Genomic DNA, 20,607 nt, shown 5'->3' on the forward strand with positions numbered 1-20,607 from the left:
GATCTATAACAAGTCAGGTGCTGTGTAGGTTACCACAGTTCATTATGGATGCAGCAAAAGTGTCATGTCTAGAAAAAGCATCTTTTTTGCTGCATATCTTCCCTTCCTTTGGCTCTATATTCTTTCCACCCCCTCTTATGTGATGTCCTCTGAGCCTTTGGGGAAATGAAAAGATGTCGCATCTAGGTTCTGGTATCCCATCAGTCATGAGCCTCTGCATTAGCTTCTACCCACTTCAGTAAGATGCTTCTCTGATGAAGGCTGAGGACAGAATTAACCAATGGATATAAACATGAATGTTTCCAAGGCAGATTGACATCATGACTATTTAGCAAAACAATGGTAGTAGATCCTCTTCCCCTGTCGTGGGCTCTTGACCAGGTTTACAGTACCAGCTGTGCGATTTCTCTTGTGGAGTGGTAAACACAGTTTTTAACTAGCAGTTATAGAAAAGGTATGAGGTGGTGCTTGCTTTTTGTTATAGGCACGAGCATATTTCAGTCTTGCTTTTAGAGTTACCAGTTAATTTATGTTTGAAATTTACATTATGAGAATTAAGTTGACCTTTCTGGTGCGCATGATTCTTGCAAAACAATACAAAGCAGTGCAGGAGGCATGCTATTCCATCCTCATAGACAACTGGGGCTGCTGGCCTAGGGTACTGGCATCCCTGGGGTCAGGTGTTCCAGTCTGTGGGACCAAATAGCTGCTGCCAAAATCTGGGGTGTGTCGCATATAACAGAGAGTACCTTTTGTGTCATTAGTATGTTCTGCCATCCTCATTCTGTGAAAAAAAAAATTAGATGTAACAAAATTGGAAGACTTGCCCAAAGTCTTATAGCTAGGGCCCCAGGCATACTAATGTAAAATGGGTCTAGCCTCTCCATGTGCCAGCTGGTGATTGAAGACTTCTGCAAGAAGACAAACTTGATGGTAAACCTCACCTAAGGACAAATGATTTCATCTTGTCCTCCCTTTCCCCAGCATAAGAAATCCTAGGATCAGTCAATGCTACAACGTCCTTATTCCTTCTGCAGAAAGCCCTCTCAGCTTGGCATTTCCGTTTGACCCTAATTGCATTCTCTGATTGTCATTTTTCTACAAGAAGACAAGAGATTCACTGCAGAATCTCTATTTGCTCACAAAGACGTTTTCTAAAGCCTGCCTATTTTTTTTTAATATACGACAGACTGTGTACATAGTAGGATTGTTTTTATAAAAACCACTCCGATGTACCTGCTCCTGCTCTAAATCCCGAGAACCACCATTCTAGGCAAAAGCAAGTAGTATTTCTCAAGTGAAAACAGCTGCGAGATCTGTTTTGTGATTCCATTTAGAAAACATACAGATGTTTCAAATCAGCGCTGGTTTCACAACAGGTGCCCTCTGCTTATGTGGGGGGAAGCTTCAGAATCATTGGCTTGAGTTGAACTCTTGTTTGCAGTTCAGTGCTGAATGATTTGAGGTAAATTTCAGCCCGAGTCCACGACACCCAGGGAAGCACTGGGATAATTCTACCTATGTGATTGAGTTATTGAAATAAAAATGCCTTTGCGATGTCTCTCATAACACCAGTTTACCTGTTAAGAACTTAGAAATCCACCCACTTCCCCAACACTGCCATCTCTATCTCTCGGGCCTGAAACCTGAGTTCACAATTTGAGATAGCTTAGGGGAGAGTTATGTACCTACAATAGTTTTTAATGGCTTAATGGGTGGCTCAGCTTGAAAGCTGCAGTTCTGTGTATTCACAGCCATTTTCATTCATTTCCCAAGTAATTTTTGAATGTGGTCCACATGTGACGTGAGATGGAGACCAAGTTTTTAGGTGGTATACTCCTAAATATAAAGAGCAAAGTGTTTCCTAAAAATTGAGTATTAATTAGTTAGTGTACAAAATAATGGCTTTCCTCATGACATTTTCATGCACATAAAATTGTACTTTGCTCTTATTTTGTGTCCCCGGCATCTTCTTCCGTTTCTTTCCTTCCCATAGTTGATTTCCCTCCTCCTGAAAATAGAGGCCTCTTCTATTTCCATGGTGCACATGTCCATATTCCTTCACGTTGAGTTTTCCAGTTTCTTGTTTGTGTAAAATGGTTATCAACTTTAAGGTTACCTTCAAATTGACTATCTCCTGCATTTTATTTTCTTTGAGAAATATTCTACAGTCTCACTGTTGAGGCAGCTGTTTAGCTTTAGGGCCCCTGAATACTGAGTTGTTGCTTAACTCCCAAAGAATTTCTTAAATAGTGGCCTTCAGTGCTCTGCCCTACCACAGTAAAATTAAGTAAAATGCATCTAAAAATCACCATTTTTAATTTCACGGGCAAAATGGTCTCATGAAAAGTGCTCATAGCTTTGGGTGTACAGAAATTTCAGGTAGGTTTGAAAACTGATGTCCCAATTTACTATTTGAATATTTTTAGACATTTTATTTGAGTGCCCTAATGCTTTGATGTGCCAAATGCAATAAGGATACTGAGCTTAATGTGCTGGTAAAGTGTAAAACAAATAAAGTACATCTTAAAACACAGTGTATTATTGCTTGCTTTTCTCTTATTGCCAAGAAGATAGATACCTATTAGAAAGCGTAGGCAACCTAGTTAAGTCAAAAGAATACAGGAAAGACCAGGCAAATCTCAGGTCCTAGGTGTGTCCACTGGTGACTTGTCATTATGAAGTCCACTGTGTTCCCTAGCTCTCCTGCTCTCCTCTGCCTTCCATCTCCCAGATATTACATCCAGCCGAATGCTTCCACTGATAGTTTGCATTTTAAACTTAAATTAATGGCAGTTTCATCTAGTTCACTGCTAAAATTAGATCACATGATTTATACTGTTTTTAATCTACTTTTTATAATTATAATATGGCCAAGATTCTAGTTCATTAACTGTTCTTCATATCATTTTTAATTGTGCACAGTATTCTGAAGCATAATTATACCCATTTTTTTTCACCAGTCTCCTGTTACTGGAAAATTAGATTATTTCTATTTTTTTATTATTATTATAGTGAGTGCTGAGATAAATACTGTTATAATTTGGGAAGAGTAAAGCACAATGATTTAGGGCCCGGGTTCTGGAGATGAGTATTCTGTGTTCCATGCCTCGTGGCCTGTAACCATGAACAAGCCCCACCACCCCCAGATCTCAACTTGTTCATCCCATGAAATAGGGATAAGAGAGGTACTTATTCCTCAGACTCTCTGAGTTAATCCATCTCAAGTCTGTAGGGACTGTGGACATGGTTAGGTGTGCTTTGGTTTAGACCCTTCCAAAACTACGTGATCAAACATGGTGCTTGAGCTAAAGATAATTGGCCAAATTCTGCATCTGCTATGGAGCATCTCTGCTTCTTGTCATGACAAGGTCCACTTAACCCAGAAGTAGTAAGAATCTGAGGAGAAAGCGGCTTTTGCACTGTAAACTACACAACTCACTGGGGAATATTTAAGGGTAGATGTGCTAACAAACAAAGATGGTAAGAAAACTTAGAAAGGAAGTTGTATTTGAGTCCTACCCTCCACCCCGGGCTTCTGTGCTCTGTCCCTTCTCCGTGGTTGTCTGTCTGTGGACGTCTGTGTGCAGGCTTTGTCCCATCCTCAGCTCTTGTGGATACAGTGCTCAAACTGTGGGGTCTGTGTATCAGTGGCTTTGTAGGAAACTACAGCCCAAGGCAGGGAGGCTGTCACTTCAAAGCATGCCACATTGCTTAGACATAGCCAGGAAATTAACCATGTCGGCATGATGATATTCTTTGAAAGCCTGCAACTCTTCCCACCCCCACCCCCGCCAATAAATTCATTTCTATTATACTGGGGTGCATTAAAAATTTCCTCCCTGCCTTTTTTTTTTTCTTCTATTTTTGGTCAAATCCCAGGACGTTAGAGCTGGTGCCTGCCTGCTTTTCTGAGAAAATGTTCCCTGAGATGTAGGAAGGCTCATGGAGAGAAGAGATGGGCTCTGTTTCCTCAGTTCCTCTTCTTCATTTGATCACAATCATGGCTTCATAATGTACATTCCATGACGAATATGTGTTTAGCCCAACTCTTATTGCAGTTTCACAGTGGAAAATTGGCCCTACAATAATTCATAGGTTTCGAAAAATCCTTGTATATGCAACCGTGGTATCTTATCAAGGTAATTTTATAAGCTAAAATTGCCTTTTGTGTCTCCATCAACTCATTTTCCTTTGAGCATGAGAGGAGACATGTGCTTTTAAGTCAGTTACCTGAGGCTCCCACAACTTAGGGAAGCTACAGAGAGGATTTAGCAAAGGAGAAAACACAGACAAAATTCTAGAGAATCCATATGAGTATCTGAGTGGCAGCATGTGGTTCGCTAAAGAAGCGGGTCAAGAGCTGGGGAGATGGCTCAGTCAGGAAAGTAGTCAGTGTGAGAAGACAATTACAGCAGCTAATGCCTGTGTTCCTAAGCCTGGGCTCACAGACACAGGCGGCCTGGGGGCTCCCTGGCTGGTCTTGTCAATCCCTGTGCTCCAGGCCCACTGAGAGATCCCATCTCAAAAGCTAAGGTAGTGCAACAGAGAAAGATACCCATCCAAACATCTAACCCCTACATGCACATATATGTGTGCCCCACCCTACAGAACACAGATCAGGGGTGAGGTCAGCTTCATGCGCCAGGAATAAGGTCATTTCTAACAGGATAAGATCCAACTAGACCGACTGTTTTGGGATTAAGGCAGAGGAAAGGAGTTTGAAAAGGGGATGGTGGATTTGCCTTGGGTAGAATGAAGACTTCCTTCATGATTGATGATTATGAGACAGGAAACAAGTTACCCAGGACCGCAAAACTTACTTTGGAAGGCTTTAAAAGCAGGATGCTCTTGTCTCCACCTAAGGTAACGAAGAGCAGGCACCATGTAAGTGTAGTTTTAAAATGGTAAGGCTTTCGTGTAAAATTGTAAAAGTTACAGTTTTCAAAGTTCAGTGTCCTAAGCTACGAGCAACAAAAGAAAGAACTGATATGAGTAATAATTGGGTTTGAATCTCATTTTAGAGTTACCACCTAATCTTATTTTGTGAAAGAAGATTGTGTGCTTGTAGGTAATTGCTTTCCTCATCTGCTTTAAGTTCAATAATTCTCGCTCATTGTTTTTAATTCTGTTAAAGTGTGTTTATTAAAATACTAATGAGACCAAAGCCATGCTGATTAAAAATGGAATTATTCATTTAAACCTTTTGCTATTATGAAATCCATGGTAGATTATACGGTTGGAAGATGGTGCCTAGCTTCTGATGAGTTGTTTGCCAAGTGCTCAGAACTATTGTTTTCTTCACAATATTATTCCAGGTCTGTTGAACTTAACACTTTTTATTCATGAAGGCTATTCACCCCAAGAGCTCTCCTTGGGATGTGTACTCCCTGGTGACAGTTATGGTATCTAATAAATAAGTAAACACTGTGCCAAGGACACTGTGTTTGTGTTTCTCTTTCGTTTCAGGATGGTTGAGGTTGAGGTTCTTTCCCTTCACTGATGTCTACCTAACAGCCATCCTTCTTATTTAAAGCCACACCTGCGTACATCTTTAAATTTCTATTTTTTTTCCTTTTCTTTTATACTGTTTCTTGTGCCCATTATCTTTTTATTTATTGTCTGTTTTCAGTTTTAGGCTGGCCTTTTTAAAAAGGCCACTATTTTTATTCTGCCTTTTCTTTGGGAGGTCCCTGGGCTTACCCAGTGACATAAATTTTGACTGGTGTCTTGCAAATCCTGGTTGCGGGAGGGGAGCCGGATCTTTGGCAGCCTTCCTTCTGGTCCCCTCTTGCTTTCACTGTTACTGGCTGGGTTCAAGCACCTCCTACTGATCTCAGCTCTTCCTCCTGCTCTGTCTCTTTGCTTGTCCTTGTCAGTCTCTTGCTGCTTTTTTTTTTTTTAGTCACACCAAGGATGGCTCCATCTTTCCTTGCTTTATATCATTCAGCTGCAGTCCTTTGTACAAAAATGTGTCCAAGTCTCGGCAAGCATAAAAACCTCTGTACAAACTGCTCATTCCCAGCTTCCCTCCCAACCTCCTTTTCCTGCTGTTTCCTTTGTAACTTTCACTAGCCCATTCATTACCGTGGCCACATCAAACTCCATACTCTGGGTTTAGGAAGAGCGAAGCCATGTGGCTGGCAAATATGGTAATGCTTCAGCAGCGGCACGATGCCATGAATGGTGCCTGGTTGATGCCAGGTATCTGAGTACCTGCTTGTAGAATGCAGCTGCTGGTGCTGGAGCCTGGGTGCTCAGCTTAAGAACAGTGATGAGGCTGGGGATGTAAGTTAGTTGGCAGGGTACTTGCTTAGCATTTGGGAAGCTCTGAGTTCAAGCCCCATCTGGTGTGGTGGCTCACACCTGAAATCTCGGCACTCAGAAGGTGGAGTCAGGAGGATTAGAAGTTCAAGAACATTCTCTGTTCCAGAGCTAGTTTGAGACCACCCTGGGATACAAGAAACTTTATCTAAAAACAAAAGCACACAAACAAGATAACGGTAGTGATTTCATGATGCAGGCTCAGGGTTCTGACAAAGGGGAGCAGAGTTAAGAATGGTCCAGAGCCACCCTCACACTCCGATGCCCTCCTGTTTTCCTCATCCTAGCTTGTGATGGTGATCACTGGGGTCCCCACTGCAGCAGCCGGTGCCAGTGCAAAAACAAAGCTTTGTGCAACCCCATCACCGGAGCGTGCCACTGCGCTGCGGGCTACCGGGGATGGCGCTGTGAAGACCGTTGTGAACAGGGTACCTATGGTAATGACTGTCACCAAAGATGCCAATGTCAGAATGGAGCGACCTGTGACCACATCACTGGGGAATGCCGTTGTTCACCGGGATACACGGGAGCCTTGTAAGTTGATGCGCAGATACTGCGTGCCTCAATTTCTCTTGCTGCCTCAATTGTCGGGTCTAGGGTCCAGGCACTTCACAGATGGAGGGACCAGCTGTGATGGCCACTAGGACCTCCTATTGCTTGTGTTTGGAAAGCCAGAGCTCTGCCAGGGTGTGAGGTCCAGCCCCCAGGCTCAATGGATAGTGTGCTGACGAGGATATTTGGAATTATCATGGCAGGTGTGGGTTTCTGATGAAAATCTCCCACAATTCCATCACTGTCTTGGAATAATGAATAGTGGTCCAGGTGGTTTTGCTTTTGTGGCAATTAGCTGGATATATCTGGATGGATCGAGAGCCTGAGAAAGACTAAAATGTTTGCACAAAATGAAAGACAATGTAAAAGATTTTGTGCTCATGGTTACACATTTCTGTATGAACATAAAAGTGCACATATCACATCTGTGAGGACAAATTCCACACAGAGTTTATTATCATTATTATTATTATTGAAGAACACTGAAGTAACTCCTTAATCTCCATGACTTTATTTCGGGAAGGGCATTCTTTGGTTTGCTTCTGTTAACAGAATTTATAAAAGGCAGAATTTGGCAAGAAAGTAAGAGATAGAAAATTCTTGTTCCCTTATTGGGAAAATTATGCTCATAAATCACAGAACTAGTAGTTGGGGATATGTAGCTGATTAGGTAAATATGTCCTGCTGACAGTGCTAATGTCTGTAAAGTAGAATCAAAGAAAAAGAAAACGCACTAGCCTAGAAAGACTTGGTTTTCAGAAGAATAGATGATTGTCTCAAACTGTTTAATTGTTAATATTGCTTTTATGGGTTTTCATCAAGGCCAGCATTAAACAGGGCTGTGAAAAACTTGGAGGTGTTTCATTAGAGCTGGAACAAGGAGGGCTTAGTGGGAAAGGTCTAAAGACAGTAGGGTTAAAGAAATGAGGGTTTCCCATTTAGAAGAGAACGCTGAAACCTGGCTGTGAATAAGCACACAAAGGGAGTATGCGAACATGTAGATCTTTCATGTTAGAACAAACTTCCAAAGGGACGGTAGATTTCACTCCAGATCAAGAGCTTTGTCAGACTTCCACAGAAAGCTTCTGCCACCAGTGTGTGGACCCATTTCTTCCTGGAGCTCTCAAACAGGAGATATTTTCCCCCTTTTGGAAGCACCCCCAAACAAGAGCCAGGTGGACGGCTTAGTGGGGGCTCATGCTGGGCCAAATCAAAGGGTCTGAGTTTGGATCTCTAATGCCCACATAAAAAGCTGTGTGGTCTTTGGTGCCTGTAACCATAGCACTGGGAATCAAGAGGAGAGAAGGGGCAGAGGATGCCTGCAGCTTGCTGGACACTAGATAAGTTATTGTCAGTGAGTGCCAAGTACAGTCAGAGAGCCTGTCTAAAGCAATGAAGTGGAGACTGGAATGTCAATCATCCTTTGGTCTCCACATACATGCATTTGGGCAAACACACATGAGAGAGAATGAGAGAGAGAGAGAGAGAGAGAGAGAGAGAGAAGGACCCAGTGGCCCATCAAGACACTTCCAGCCAGTGTGATTAATGTTCTGAATGCTGATTAATAAAGTTAGTAGCTATTGAATGAAGAAAGGCTGGACATTTTAGGGTCCTGGGTGATGTTATATCTGTGGATTGGAGGATTGTGCACTAGAATAAATAATGGCGTCTTTTGTTTCGCTTCAATCCCTCAGTTGTGAGGATCTTTGTCCTCCTGGCAAACATGGTCCACAGTGTGAGCAGAGATGTCCCTGCCAAAATGGAGGCGTGTGCCATCATGTCACTGGAGAATGCTCTTGCCCTTCTGGCTGGATGGTAAGTGTCCCTTCCACCCCTAATGATCACAGATGACTGTAGCACAAAGGCAAGTAGCAGTGGTGACTATGACTCCCACAGTAGAAATGCACAGCTATTTAAAAACAAATCCCCGGGGCCAGAGAAGCCAGGAGGTAACTTCTTCCTGCGCTTGGCCGTATTAGTATATTAGTAGTCCTCGTGGAAGCAATAATGACCATGTGCTCTGCATTCCCCACAAAGAAAAAAAAGAAGCGGATGTCGGATCTCACACGTGACGACAACCAATAAACACTGAAATCATCTATTACCTGTCTTCACAATTGTATCCATGGGTGGCTACTGTCTTAATAATGTCCTTCTTAACAGGATAGGTGTCACGTGAAAATGTTAGGCTGTTGTATAAATCAGTGAAGAAACACTGGAGTAAATCAAGCAGAGCGAGAACCGTAGAACTTTCCAGAGACTGTTATAGTAAGCCAGACCTACAAAGCTCCCCAGACTTTGACTCTAATGCATTTTCTTTATGTAGTAATTCTATAGGCTTACTGCTATGTGGGATACACAGGGTTGAAGCATTGCTAATTGTGTGTGTGAAGCCGGGAAGCGGTATTAGATCTTGCTGCCCTGAGTTGGTTTATGCACATCTGCTCAAAAAAAGCAATGTCTTACGAGAACAGTTTGTACTATCATGACCGTGTCTGTCCAGGAACTTTTTTTTTTTTTTAGCATGGCTTCTAGTGACTTCTTTATTGTCAGAACCACTAGGACTCTTCTGCTCTTATTCTGCTTTGTTTTCTTTAAAGCTCTGACTCACTCGATTTGCCCATGTCTCTGCCTTAACCCTCTTTTGTCCTCCACTTCTTTAATGACCACCTCTCCTACTTCCTGATGATTCTTCTCCATTCATTGCAGCATTTCCTAGGTTCAGTCTTATTCCTCTCTTCTTACCATACACACTCTCTGGAAACTTTATTCAGATCTGTGACTTTAGCAGTCACCCGCTGCTTTCCTGGGATTGATTGTTTGTTTGTTTTGCTTTTTTTGTTTTTTTTTTTTTTTTGAGACAGAGTTTCTATGGGTAGTCTTGGCTGTCCTGGACCTGCTTTGTAGGCCAGGCTGGCCTTGAATGCACAGAGATATGCCTGCCTCTGTCTCCCTGAAATTACAGGTGTGTGCCACCTCTCCTGGCTCTGGGATTGTTATGTTACCTTCCCTGAGCCCAAATGAAATTTATAACTTCCGTGTTAGTTGCTCCAACCTTGCTAGCCTATAGTCATAATGTCACTGACTATCTGGGCTTCACTTAAGTCACACTTTCTACAGCCAGATATGGGGGTAGAATTTATCTGGAATTACTTTTTATTGTAGGAGAGTTTTATCAAGACCACTGGGGTAAGCATACAATGAATTGATCAGACCACAGTGAAGGTCATACAGTGGCCAAAGTCTGATTCTTGAAGCAAAGTGTGTGGGAGCTTGGTTAAACAAACAAACAAACAAACAAACAACAAAAAAACTGGAGTTAAAGGTATGGCTTTTTGTTGAGGACCTAAACATGGGAAGGAAACTGTGGAAAGATCGGTGTGGTGGTTCCAGCAGGCCCAGCAAAGCAAATGTCAGAAAGCCAAGCCTGCCATATACCTCATCCCTATGGATCTAAGTGGAAGCCAACATCTCTTTGAAGCCCAAGTAGAAGTGTCAGGTTACCTTTGAATCATTTTCTTCCCTCAGCTGGCTCCTGTCTTCAGCCTTCTGCCAACACTGGCCCTTCCTGGCTTCCTGGCAAGGGAGCAGTCTTGTTATAGGGGTAGTGGCCAGGGAGCTCCAAGCTCTTTGGGTGAGGAACTGCAGACGTTTCACTGCTAGCATCTGTGAGCTGCCTCATCTTGAGGTTGAAATATTTTCTTGTCACCTGGAAGTCATAATGTGGGAATGTAGTGGCCACAACCTGGGACTGTGAGTTCAGGAGGCAAACAGATGAATCCACTCAGTGGGCCCCCAGAAACCTGCCTTCAGCCACTTCCTCTAGGCCACAACAGATGTTTCCTAGTAGAAGCTCCCACACACTTTTTCCTCTGTGGATAACTGAACTCCAGACTTAAATTTCTCCTTTACAACATCTTATTTCTATCATTATGTTAGATGTTTCCAAAGGTGGACTGGCATTCTTATCACACATACACACACACCTCAGCCAATAGCATCGTTGTCATCTTTCTGCTGCTTGCTTACACTAGGCTTTATTCATTCCAACATTTCAATAGCATCCCTGAACATTATGAGGGACCATTATGGGCTATGAGGACCAGACCCTGAGAAAGTGAGCATTAGCACCAGACCCCACCACACCCTGAATCTTGGTCAGCTGTTTAGTGGCCCTTGCTCCGTCATCCCTTCAGCAATGTTATTATATTCCACTAAGCGCAGTAGGATGTACTGCCACAGACTTGTCAGAGCTATATTTATATCTGCTCTCCTCCACCCCCATGAACAAAGCAGCCAAAGGTAACTTATCTTTGAATCTCAGTGCTCAGCACAGTGCCTGGCATGCAGGCAATTCTCAGTGAAGCGCTAACCTGAATCATCTCTCAAAGGGCTTTCTGATTCCAAGAACCTGTGGAAGAATCTTTCCTGTTTGTGGATAGCTAGAAACCACCAGAGGAGACTTAATTAGCTCACCAACTGCCTTTGTGGGTAGCCAGTAGTTAGAAAAAATGTATTTTTTACACTATTCCAGAATAAACATTTAGAAAACCATCTGGTGTTCTAGCTAGGCTCCAATTTCAGAGTGCTCACAGTCTGTCTCCTCTGAAAGAAAGAGGACAATGAAAGACATTAGGAAAAATCCCACTGTGTGGGGTATGTTGTTTGCATTAATCATGATCTCAATAAATATTCTATTGCTTATAACTCCAGTAAATCAGAGGCTGTAATCCCACGTTACTTAGTTAAGAGAAGTGGAAAACGGTGGGGTATGTCATTGACATACTGAGGTCTTGGGATGATATCTTGCTTTCACATGACGAGAATTGAAATATACATGACTGCTTATTAGGGATAGCTCCGAGGGTGAGGAGAAATGTTCTAGTGACTTGTTTGGGTTTTCTTCTCAGGAAATAAGTTTGCCTCAGAAGTGTTTATTGAACCTGCTTGAAAATATGTGTGTTTTGTTTGTTTGTTTGTTTGTTTCTGAAATAAAGGTTAACCCCTGTGGAAGTATTTCTTAGGTGATTCTATTGTTAATTCAGATACACGATGTTTCTATTATGTGTTAAGAAAAGAAGCTAGAGATAGTGTGGAGCATCTGGAAAAGCATTCAGATGGTGTGTGCTACTCATTCAGGGGATGCTCAGAGAGCATTGTTGACTCACGGTGCCTGTAAGGTTCAGGGAAGAACACCTAGAATTTACCGTTTGCCAAGGTTGCATTAATAATTTTATGTAACGAACCCAGGGTTCAGTTTTTAACATGAAAATTTCTTAGGATCACTATTCTGCTGTCTTTGAGTTATAGGCTCATTGAGTCAATAGGTCAGCTTGACATTTCTCACATTTTAAAGATGATGAACATTTTGTGTTCTAAAGTGCCCTTAGTCTAATTTTCTCACAGTCCTATCCCCAAATCTCTCCCTCCCTCTCTGTTGTCCCTGTTTGCTTCCTTTGCCTTCCATGGTTGCTGGCTGGTGGCCCATCTAATTTTCTAAGTTTCTTTGAATTCAGGGCACAGTGTGTGGTCAGCCCTGCCCTGAGGGTCGCTTTGGAAAGAACTGTTCCCAAGAATGCCAGTGCCACAACGGAGGAACGTGTGACGCTGCCACAGGCCAATGTCACTGCAGCCCAGGATACACGGGGGAACGGTGAGGATGCACTCGTGTTTCTCTGACTACTCATAGTGAATAAGATTCTGATTGTTCTAATTATTGGAAGGAAAATTTAGAGAGGCTATAAAGTACTATGTATGCATCCATAACTACTGTATAATATTCCAGAAACATCCATGAAGTCTAAAAGTGTTTGAAAACTCTATCCTGGTTGAGGGTATAGGAACTGAGTCACAGAACAGCAACAATGAATTGGAGGCAAATAGCAAAACATTAGAAAAAAGACAATAAGACATCAGCTATTCAGAACCCATGGCGAATGTGTTGGTTTTGAAGTGTTGGGTATTTAGGGCACCCACTCTACATTTTTAGTATTTTTAGATCGATTTGAGGTTTGACAGAATAATGCGGAAAGGGATGAGGCCTTTGACACCTTGATTTTCAAATGGGACTTGTACCTAGGAGCTTATATGAAATGTAGCTTCCTTCCCATCACTCAGAATGTCCTTACGAATGTTAGTCACTGGGGATGGAAAGATGGTCCGGTGGTTGGAGTGCATACTGCTCTTACAGAGGACCTGAAGTCAGTTCCCAGCATTCATGTTGGGTGGCTCACAAATGACAGTAACCCTAGCCCCTCTGCCCTCTGCAGGGACTTGCACTTGAGTGCACATTCCAGACATAGGCACATACGAGCACACATGATTAAGAGTAATAGTAAAATCTAAATAAAAGATTATTCATCATTGTGTTGTATTATATTGTATCGACAGCATCAGTTCTGTGGGAGCGCTTAGAAGTCTATGACCTGTGTGAAACAGAAGCAAATGGGTTCTGTCTGCCAGTGTGGCTCTTATATGCATGGTTTGTCACTTTCTATATAAAGGACAAACTGCTACCTCAGAGGCTCTTCTTACTCTAGTGCTTCAACTTTGCTCTTAATTTTTAGGTCCTGGGAAACTGGACAGCTAAATTCATTTCCAATGGTGTAAAGTCAAAGAACAGTGACCAGAGAATCCAAAGGGCATGCTGATTAAGAACAAAGGGCCCATGTCCTTGTAATGCTTAGGCTGTTTGCTTTTTCTCCAGGCTGTGATAAGCTTTAAGAAGGTAGACTGAAGGTTTTAGAGTTCTGAAGCTTATTCACACAGCTTTTGTGACCATGCAAACAGTAGCCACCGTGTACTTGGCTAATATCTAAGAACCTCAATTACTCGTCACTGTATTTTAGTGACATATGCAAAATAAACATTCCTCCTTAGCCTTTTTGAGAATTTTTGTTTATGCTTTAATTTTATGACTTTTGATTAGATGCTATGAGCTTCTTCACCTCTCCAGGAAGTATCTGTATTTTCTTATTAAATGCATTTTCTAAGTATTTTGTAATTTAAAAAATTCTCTTTTAGTTTCTAGCTGGGTATTTTCTAGACAAGGAAAACTTGCTTTCAAATACCTGCTCCTTCATTTAATTCTTACTTTACCAACTTTTAAATTAATTTAAATGTTTTAAGCAAGTGCCAGACTTGTTTAGCTATGCAATGATAGTATCCATCGCCAAAGATGGTGGGTTTAAAAATATTTTCAGTGATTAGCTCATGATTTTCTATTGTACTGATCTGAAGCTCTGAATTGATGCTGACAAATAGGAGATCAATGCAGGAAGTCTGTCTTGTACTGCTGTATTGGAAATGGCTTTGAGTAATTTTATGTCTGCTGTTTCTGGTCACCACATTACCCAGTATCTCTTCCCCGGTCCTTTGTTTTGTTAAGGCCTTTTGTTCAAAATGCCCACTCAATTTAATTAAAATCCCAATGTTGTTGACTAATACAATCATATAATTTTCTGTTACTGTTTTGATGTATGCTTTATAGACACCTTTGTTCATCTCACACTGTAGAATTGGGCTACTCCATGTGACTTTGTGACCCACAGCCTAGTTCTAAGCTGCGCTTTAGGTAGATGAGGATGTTAGATGATCTGTTGACCCCTGTGCCTTTATATTACAGAAAACAGGGTCAGGAAAAGAGGAGAGGCACAAAACCAAGCAGGGTCCTGAACAATGTTTTATATGAAATGTCTAGAGACATTTCAATGCAAAAACGCCTTTTTAAATTTAAGTTAAAAAGCAACACAAAAACATCACACCTCTAAGGCCAGTGAGTTTGTGCTTAACTGAGTTGGAACACAGGGGAAGAGAATGGCAGCTAGTTTTCGAGTAAATTTTTGAGACACAAGGGAGGGGAAAAATAAGGGCAATTTCTCTTCTACCTGGGCTTTTGTGGAACATCAGTGATGACATGTGCTTACTGTTTTCCATTACTATCCACACCTCTGTTTTAAGTTATTAACACACACAAATGAGATGCAGAAAGCACCTTTTTCATTGTGAAAGAACACAGTTAGTGACTGTGGAGGTGGACTGTGGCAGGAGGTGGGGAGGAGGCCCAAGGGTGGGGATCCTAAGTGTCCCTTCACTTGTCTTGAGACGTCAGTGCATCTGGAATGATTAGGAGGATGGCTCCACAGTGGTTGCTACCACAGGCAGCTGCTGGCAAATATACCCAGGATGTGGGGATGCCACCACACCACAGGGAAACAAATGGTGCACCCTTCAGGCTGGAAGGACTATACAGTGGATGACAAATAAGAGGCTCTGAGGTCTCTGGAAAGACCCAAAGGGTACTGTGGTAAGAAGATGCAAAACAGCGAAGTCAGCAAGAATGAAGAGAAGACAGTTTGAGGGCCTCACAAAGCGCTGCTTGAAGATACTGTAAAAGCTGTGAATGATGTGTCACAGAACCACCCCATGACTCTTTGGTGGTGGGGCACAGGCTCATGCCTACACACAGTGCTCAGTGAGTAGTCACAACTCAGTACTGGAGTCTGTTATAGTGAACCCCGAGGCAGCCCTGGCAGACCCGAGTGCTGTATGACTCTGAAAGCCAAGAAAAAGATGGGAAAGGGTACAGTGTCAGAAGCTGCAGCTCAGGACGGGAGGAATGCAGCCCTGGTCTTCAACTCTTGTCTCTGCAATTATGGAAAATTTGGGTTCTTCCCAGTACTTAAGCTAGAGACCAACCAGAAAGGCAGTGATATTCCACGATGTTTATTGAAGATAGAAATTGCTGTGTGTACATGGAATCATCACACTGTACGTTATACGTCTGCAGAGTTGAAAGAGTGGTGATTTTAAAACCACGGAGAAAGACTCTCCCGGAGAGCTGCCTTGCTGTTTGGGTTTGGCGGGTGGAAATAAACAACCATTACTGACAAGAAGATGCCGCAGCCCTGACAGAAAGGACCGGCTGTCATAGTGACTGCTTAGACGGCAAATCCGAGTGTATTTGTTCTGTATTTCTACTAGAAACTCTTAGATGCTTAACTAGAGGTTAGAAAGGGAAAGACAGGTCAGGAGCAGCTATTATACATTTTGCTTTCCAAGAGAAAGAAAATGTTGTGCCAAGACAGAAAGAGTCCCACACACCAGTTCCCTGTGTTGGGGCAACGGACTTTCCCAGACGTCCGATGTGCACCATTTCCAACAGTTTTAAAGGGTGCTTAAACCACATTAGCCATGCAGATAACCCAAAGTCCAGACTTTTCCTGAATGACATTTATGTATTTACTGTGTGTGTTTTGGGTAAGGTGGTACATGGAGCCTGTGTCAGGATTAAAGGAAAACTTGCGGAAGTCACCTCCCTCTTTCAGTCCCTTCTGGGATCGCACTTAGGATTGTTAGGCATCTTTACCCGCTGAGTGATCCCACCAACCCAAGTTTAGCATTTTGTCTTGTTTATAGATTTGCATAATAAAGTGAGGATGTGGTATTTTTTTTTTAAATCCTTATTCCCCTTGGCGTTGTGTTGCAAGGACATCCAGTCAGATGTATTGTGAAGCCGTCTTGCCAGCCTTTAGGAAAAGCCTGGATCAGGTCACTGTGAGTCACTGTGGCTCACAAAGTAAAGTGTACATATTAGAGGAATAAATCAGATGACTTAGAAAAGCATCTTGAAGGTTAAAAATGTTGAGGACCTTTATTTAAAAGCATACTCTGATCTAAAAACAGCTATTTTCATTCCTATGTCATTCTAAAGTCTACACTTGAATTTTTTTTGAAGAATTAATTCAACTGCCCCAGAATTTCTCTTGTGGTTAAGCAGTTAGTGACCGCATGCTAACGAGTGCACGTGGAGATTTCTAGGAGCATTGGAGCCTTCTTTTAGGAGGTCCCCCAGCTTTGTTTCTCTATCATACTTCATGCATGCTAGAGCCATTGTCAAACCAGCAAAATGTCAGAAGATGCCCAAGGCTGCCTTTCTATACTCAGAAATCCAATACTGATGTTTACCACACCCTGTCATTAAAATGATGCCAATTCTCCTAGACAGACGGTTTCCCTTGGAACTCTTTTCTCTGCCATCGCTCTTAAGCATGCCTTGCTGCTTGCATTGTTCAGATCTGAAAAATCAATACTGACCTACTTTTTTTTTTTTTTTTTTTTTTGAGTCTGGCATGACAGGAAAGCCACATGGGAGGTGGCTGCTGAGACAGTGTCCCTACTGTGGTGAGCGCTCCACCAGAGGAGACTTTAATTCTGTCCTCTTGGCAGAATGTTCCCCGTCACCTCACCTCTCCAAAAAGAGAGTTGGCTAACACCAATAACCATTCATGCTTCCCTCGAACCAGTGACGACTCCTTTCATTTCTCCAGGATCAGCGGCCCACCTCATCCAGCTTACCAGGGCATCTCTCCCCTCCAGGCCGTTTCTTTTTTTGTAGTTGTTAAAAAGACTCTTAAGAGGAAATTTTGGATTATTCTGTCCCCTTGCCATTCGGCAGTCCTTCACAACAGAGGACAGTATTCCCCTTGCCCAAATATTTTGTCAGAAAGCGCCAAGCCTTCTCATAACCTACAAACTGGGGTTGAGGAATATCTGATTTCGGAAGCTCGGAATCTCTTGCGTCTTGGTATTCAGTTCTCCCTTCCACGCGCTTACAGCTGTTAATGCTATGTAGCCAGAATGAGTTGTCTTGTTACTTTTTTACCTATCATGGAACAAACATGAAATATTACGGGTTCAAAAGCATTTCAGCTTGTACATAGTTGGGCCCTTTTGAACCAACCGTTGGCCTCTTGTCTGGACAGGTGTCAGGACGAATGCCCTGTGGGGACCTACGGTGTTCGCTGTGCGGAAGCCTGCAGGTGTGTCAATGGAGGGAAATGCTATCACGTGAACGGTGCATGCCTGTGCGAAGCGGGCTTTGCCGGTGAACTTTGCGAGGCGCGCCTGTGTCCCGAGGGGCTTTATGGGATCAAATGTGACAAGCGGTGCCCCTGCCACCTGGACAACACTCATAGGTGAGTGCCATCTGCCTCTGGAAAAACGTTTTCTATTGAAGTTTTAACTTCAGTTCCCAGGTGTTGGCAAGAATAGCCTCTCCTTGACAGAAAGCAGCAAGGGGACGGACTATTGTTTCACTTACTTGACTGAAAGCCAATGCCCAAAGGGCTAAGGATATTGTTTGTTGGTGTGTATTAGGTTATTTTTCTATTGATGGGGACTGGCAAAAAAAAAGATTTTTTTTCTGAGATGAACAGAACTTTTGCCTAGAGAAGAAATGTGTGACATTCCCTTAGAAACAAAGATACTGTGCAGAGACAGGGGTTAAGCCAAGTTCAGGATGTGAAAATGTCTTTCTCACTGCAGTATCTTTTATTTGACAACACATCTGTGGAAGAAAGAAAGGCTACAGAGAGGAAGTGGGGGGGTTTATTGAAAGCACTTCCCATGTGGCTGTGACATGTGGAATAGTGTTCAGAACTGATTGCTGTGACCAAAAAAATCCAAGGGGTCTTCCAGCTCAGAAATCCTCTCCACAAATCTGGGATCAGGAAAGGACAATCCCACCCACCTTACTGTGCCTCAGCTGTCCCTGAACAATACCTTCCTACCTCTTCTCTTCTTTCCCCTTCTCCAAGGACCAGAGGCCTAACATTGAGAAGTCCAAGCCCATTCGTAGACTTCTGGAAAAGATAAATTTGACGAAAGTATAGTACGGTATACAACAGTTCAGATGTTCGTGGAAAGACTTGTATTTGGATTCAGTGCAGATGGTGTTACATTTGCACAAAGCTGTATCAAACCCCAAACACACAAGAGATGGAGGGAAACAGTATGTGGTTGGTCTATTCTTTAAGCCATTATTAGGAACAGAAGAAAAATGTACTTTATACTGTCGTGTGTGTGTGTGTGTGTGTGTGTGTGTGTAAGACATGTACTCTCCAAGTGACTCAAGCAGCTTTGCTATGATCATCTTTGGGTTTCCTTCATTGGAACATATTGTTAGCTCCTACATGAAACATTTAGGTAAATATTGAGCTGATAAACTCCCTGCAAAGATTTGTTTTTCTACTTTCTGACGTATAAGGAGCTGGCATGATTAAAATTAAGGTACGCCTCATGTAGCGTCACCCCCAGCGGACTGCATTGTTGTGTATGGACACGGCTGAAATCTAATAAAGCAGCAAACCCAAGAAAAGAGATCTCTGAGAGGAACCAGATAAGCATGGAGACTTAGTTTTGGTGGATCTGAATGTCTGGAAGCAGGGTGGGGAGGGGGATTTATTTATTTTTTTCTTAATCACAGAACCAGGATGCTTTTGATATAGGTCCCACCAGATTAATGCATATACTTTAACAAAGAAATGGATGACATCGTTTGACAATTGCGTAGATCAGAACAATACTGAAATGATGTGTATCAAATATTCAGAGGGTTTAGAAACAATTTAAGTGCCCTTATTCATGAAAGCTATTTTAAAAGATTAGCTTTTACAAATTTCTTTTAAAGCCAGATAAATGCGGATTACACGAGTCTCTCATGTTGGATACACAGCTGGAGTCATATATCAATTCTTATATCTTAAACAGCCTTGCAAAATGCAGAGCCCTCTGGAGAGAAAAAGAAAGGGGCTTAGAATCATTGCTTTAATTAGAAGCCTAATTTGTTCTCTTATCATCTGACGAAGCAAGTAGAGATTTGCCATTATATACAATCCATGCAATAAATTCATCCCAAAACCTTTTGTGTAATTAATATATCTAATGCAATGTAACTTAATAGTTTACATAGTCTGTAGGAATTGTGTATGTACGTATTGATATATGACAGCCACACATTTGAGGAGGGGTTAGTATAGACTAGCATTAGTTACATCACAACAAACAAACAAATGATGCCAAATTTAGTAGCCTTGGCCATGAGGTATTTACTAGTGGATGGCTTTTTACTGTGTGGCCTAGGCTCGGTATGGGAGTTTCTTCTGCTAATGGCAGATCTATTGGAAGCTGATTGTTCCTGGAAATCCTCCCTCTGTGCATTTGGGTGGGTGACTAGTATAACTAGGCACATGGAGTCTCCTGAAGAGTAGCCTGGGCTCATTTTAGCCATCTGGCTTCTAAGGGCGAAACAAGCAGGGTAAGCTCTGAGAAGCAGGGTAAGTCTGTTATATAATCCACACACATTTGCCTAGGGATGGCGCCACCCACAGTGGGCTGGGCCCTCCCACATCAGTCATCAATCAAGAAAATCCCTCACAGACACAGCCATAGGCCAATCTGATTTCCAGGTTGTGTTAAGTTCATAATCAAAACTAATCAAAAGCCATGCAATTGTCATTGTGTTTGAGCGCAGACTCATATAAAGAAATGAATAAAAGGAGGACTCATTCTGTTTTAGTCTACATATCTTTTCAGTATGGGAGGTTGAACCCAGGACCTCACGTGTGCTAGCAAATATAAAGACTGGTACAGTCACAGCTCAGTATTTTTTTTATTTTGAGACAGAGTTCCCAGACTGGCCTTGAATTTACAGTATGGACTCAGCAGTCCTTGAACCCACAATCCTCCTGCCTAAGCCTCCTGACTCGCTGAAATCAAAACCCATGTCACTAGCCTCAGCCAATATTATGTACAACTGGACCCCAGTTGTAAGTTAGCTATTAACTATTTTTCAAAAGTAGTTGTTTTATATGCATGTATAAAAAGGCAAATATTTTCACATGTGCATAATTATATTTTCATGTGTAAGCAATGTGTTCTTTAAGAGGTATG

General features: G+C 42.3%; 1 protein-coding gene across 1 annotated transcript in view; it reads left to right on the top strand.

The window, feature by feature from the left end:
- The window catches only part of Megf10 (multiple EGF like domains 10), a 151,551-nt gene that overhangs the window by 88,014 nt on the left and 42,930 nt on the right, over positions 1 to 20,607 (top strand). The window contains exons 6-9 of the mRNA XM_055622807.1: positions 6,612 to 6,858; positions 8,571 to 8,691; positions 12,393 to 12,529; positions 17,640 to 17,852. Of these exons, the coding sequence (XP_055478782.1) occupies positions 6,612 to 6,858; positions 8,571 to 8,691; positions 12,393 to 12,529; positions 17,640 to 17,852 (718 nt within the window). The remainder of the gene's footprint in view (positions 1 to 6,611; positions 6,859 to 8,570; positions 8,692 to 12,392; positions 12,530 to 17,639; positions 17,853 to 20,607) is intronic.

This window comes from Psammomys obesus, unplaced genomic scaffold, assembly GCF_907164565.1.
Source record: "Psammomys obesus unplaced genomic scaffold, mPsaObe1.curated_primary_1811, whole genome shotgun sequence".
Lineage (NCBI taxonomy): Eukaryota > Metazoa > Chordata > Mammalia > Rodentia > Muridae > Psammomys > Psammomys obesus.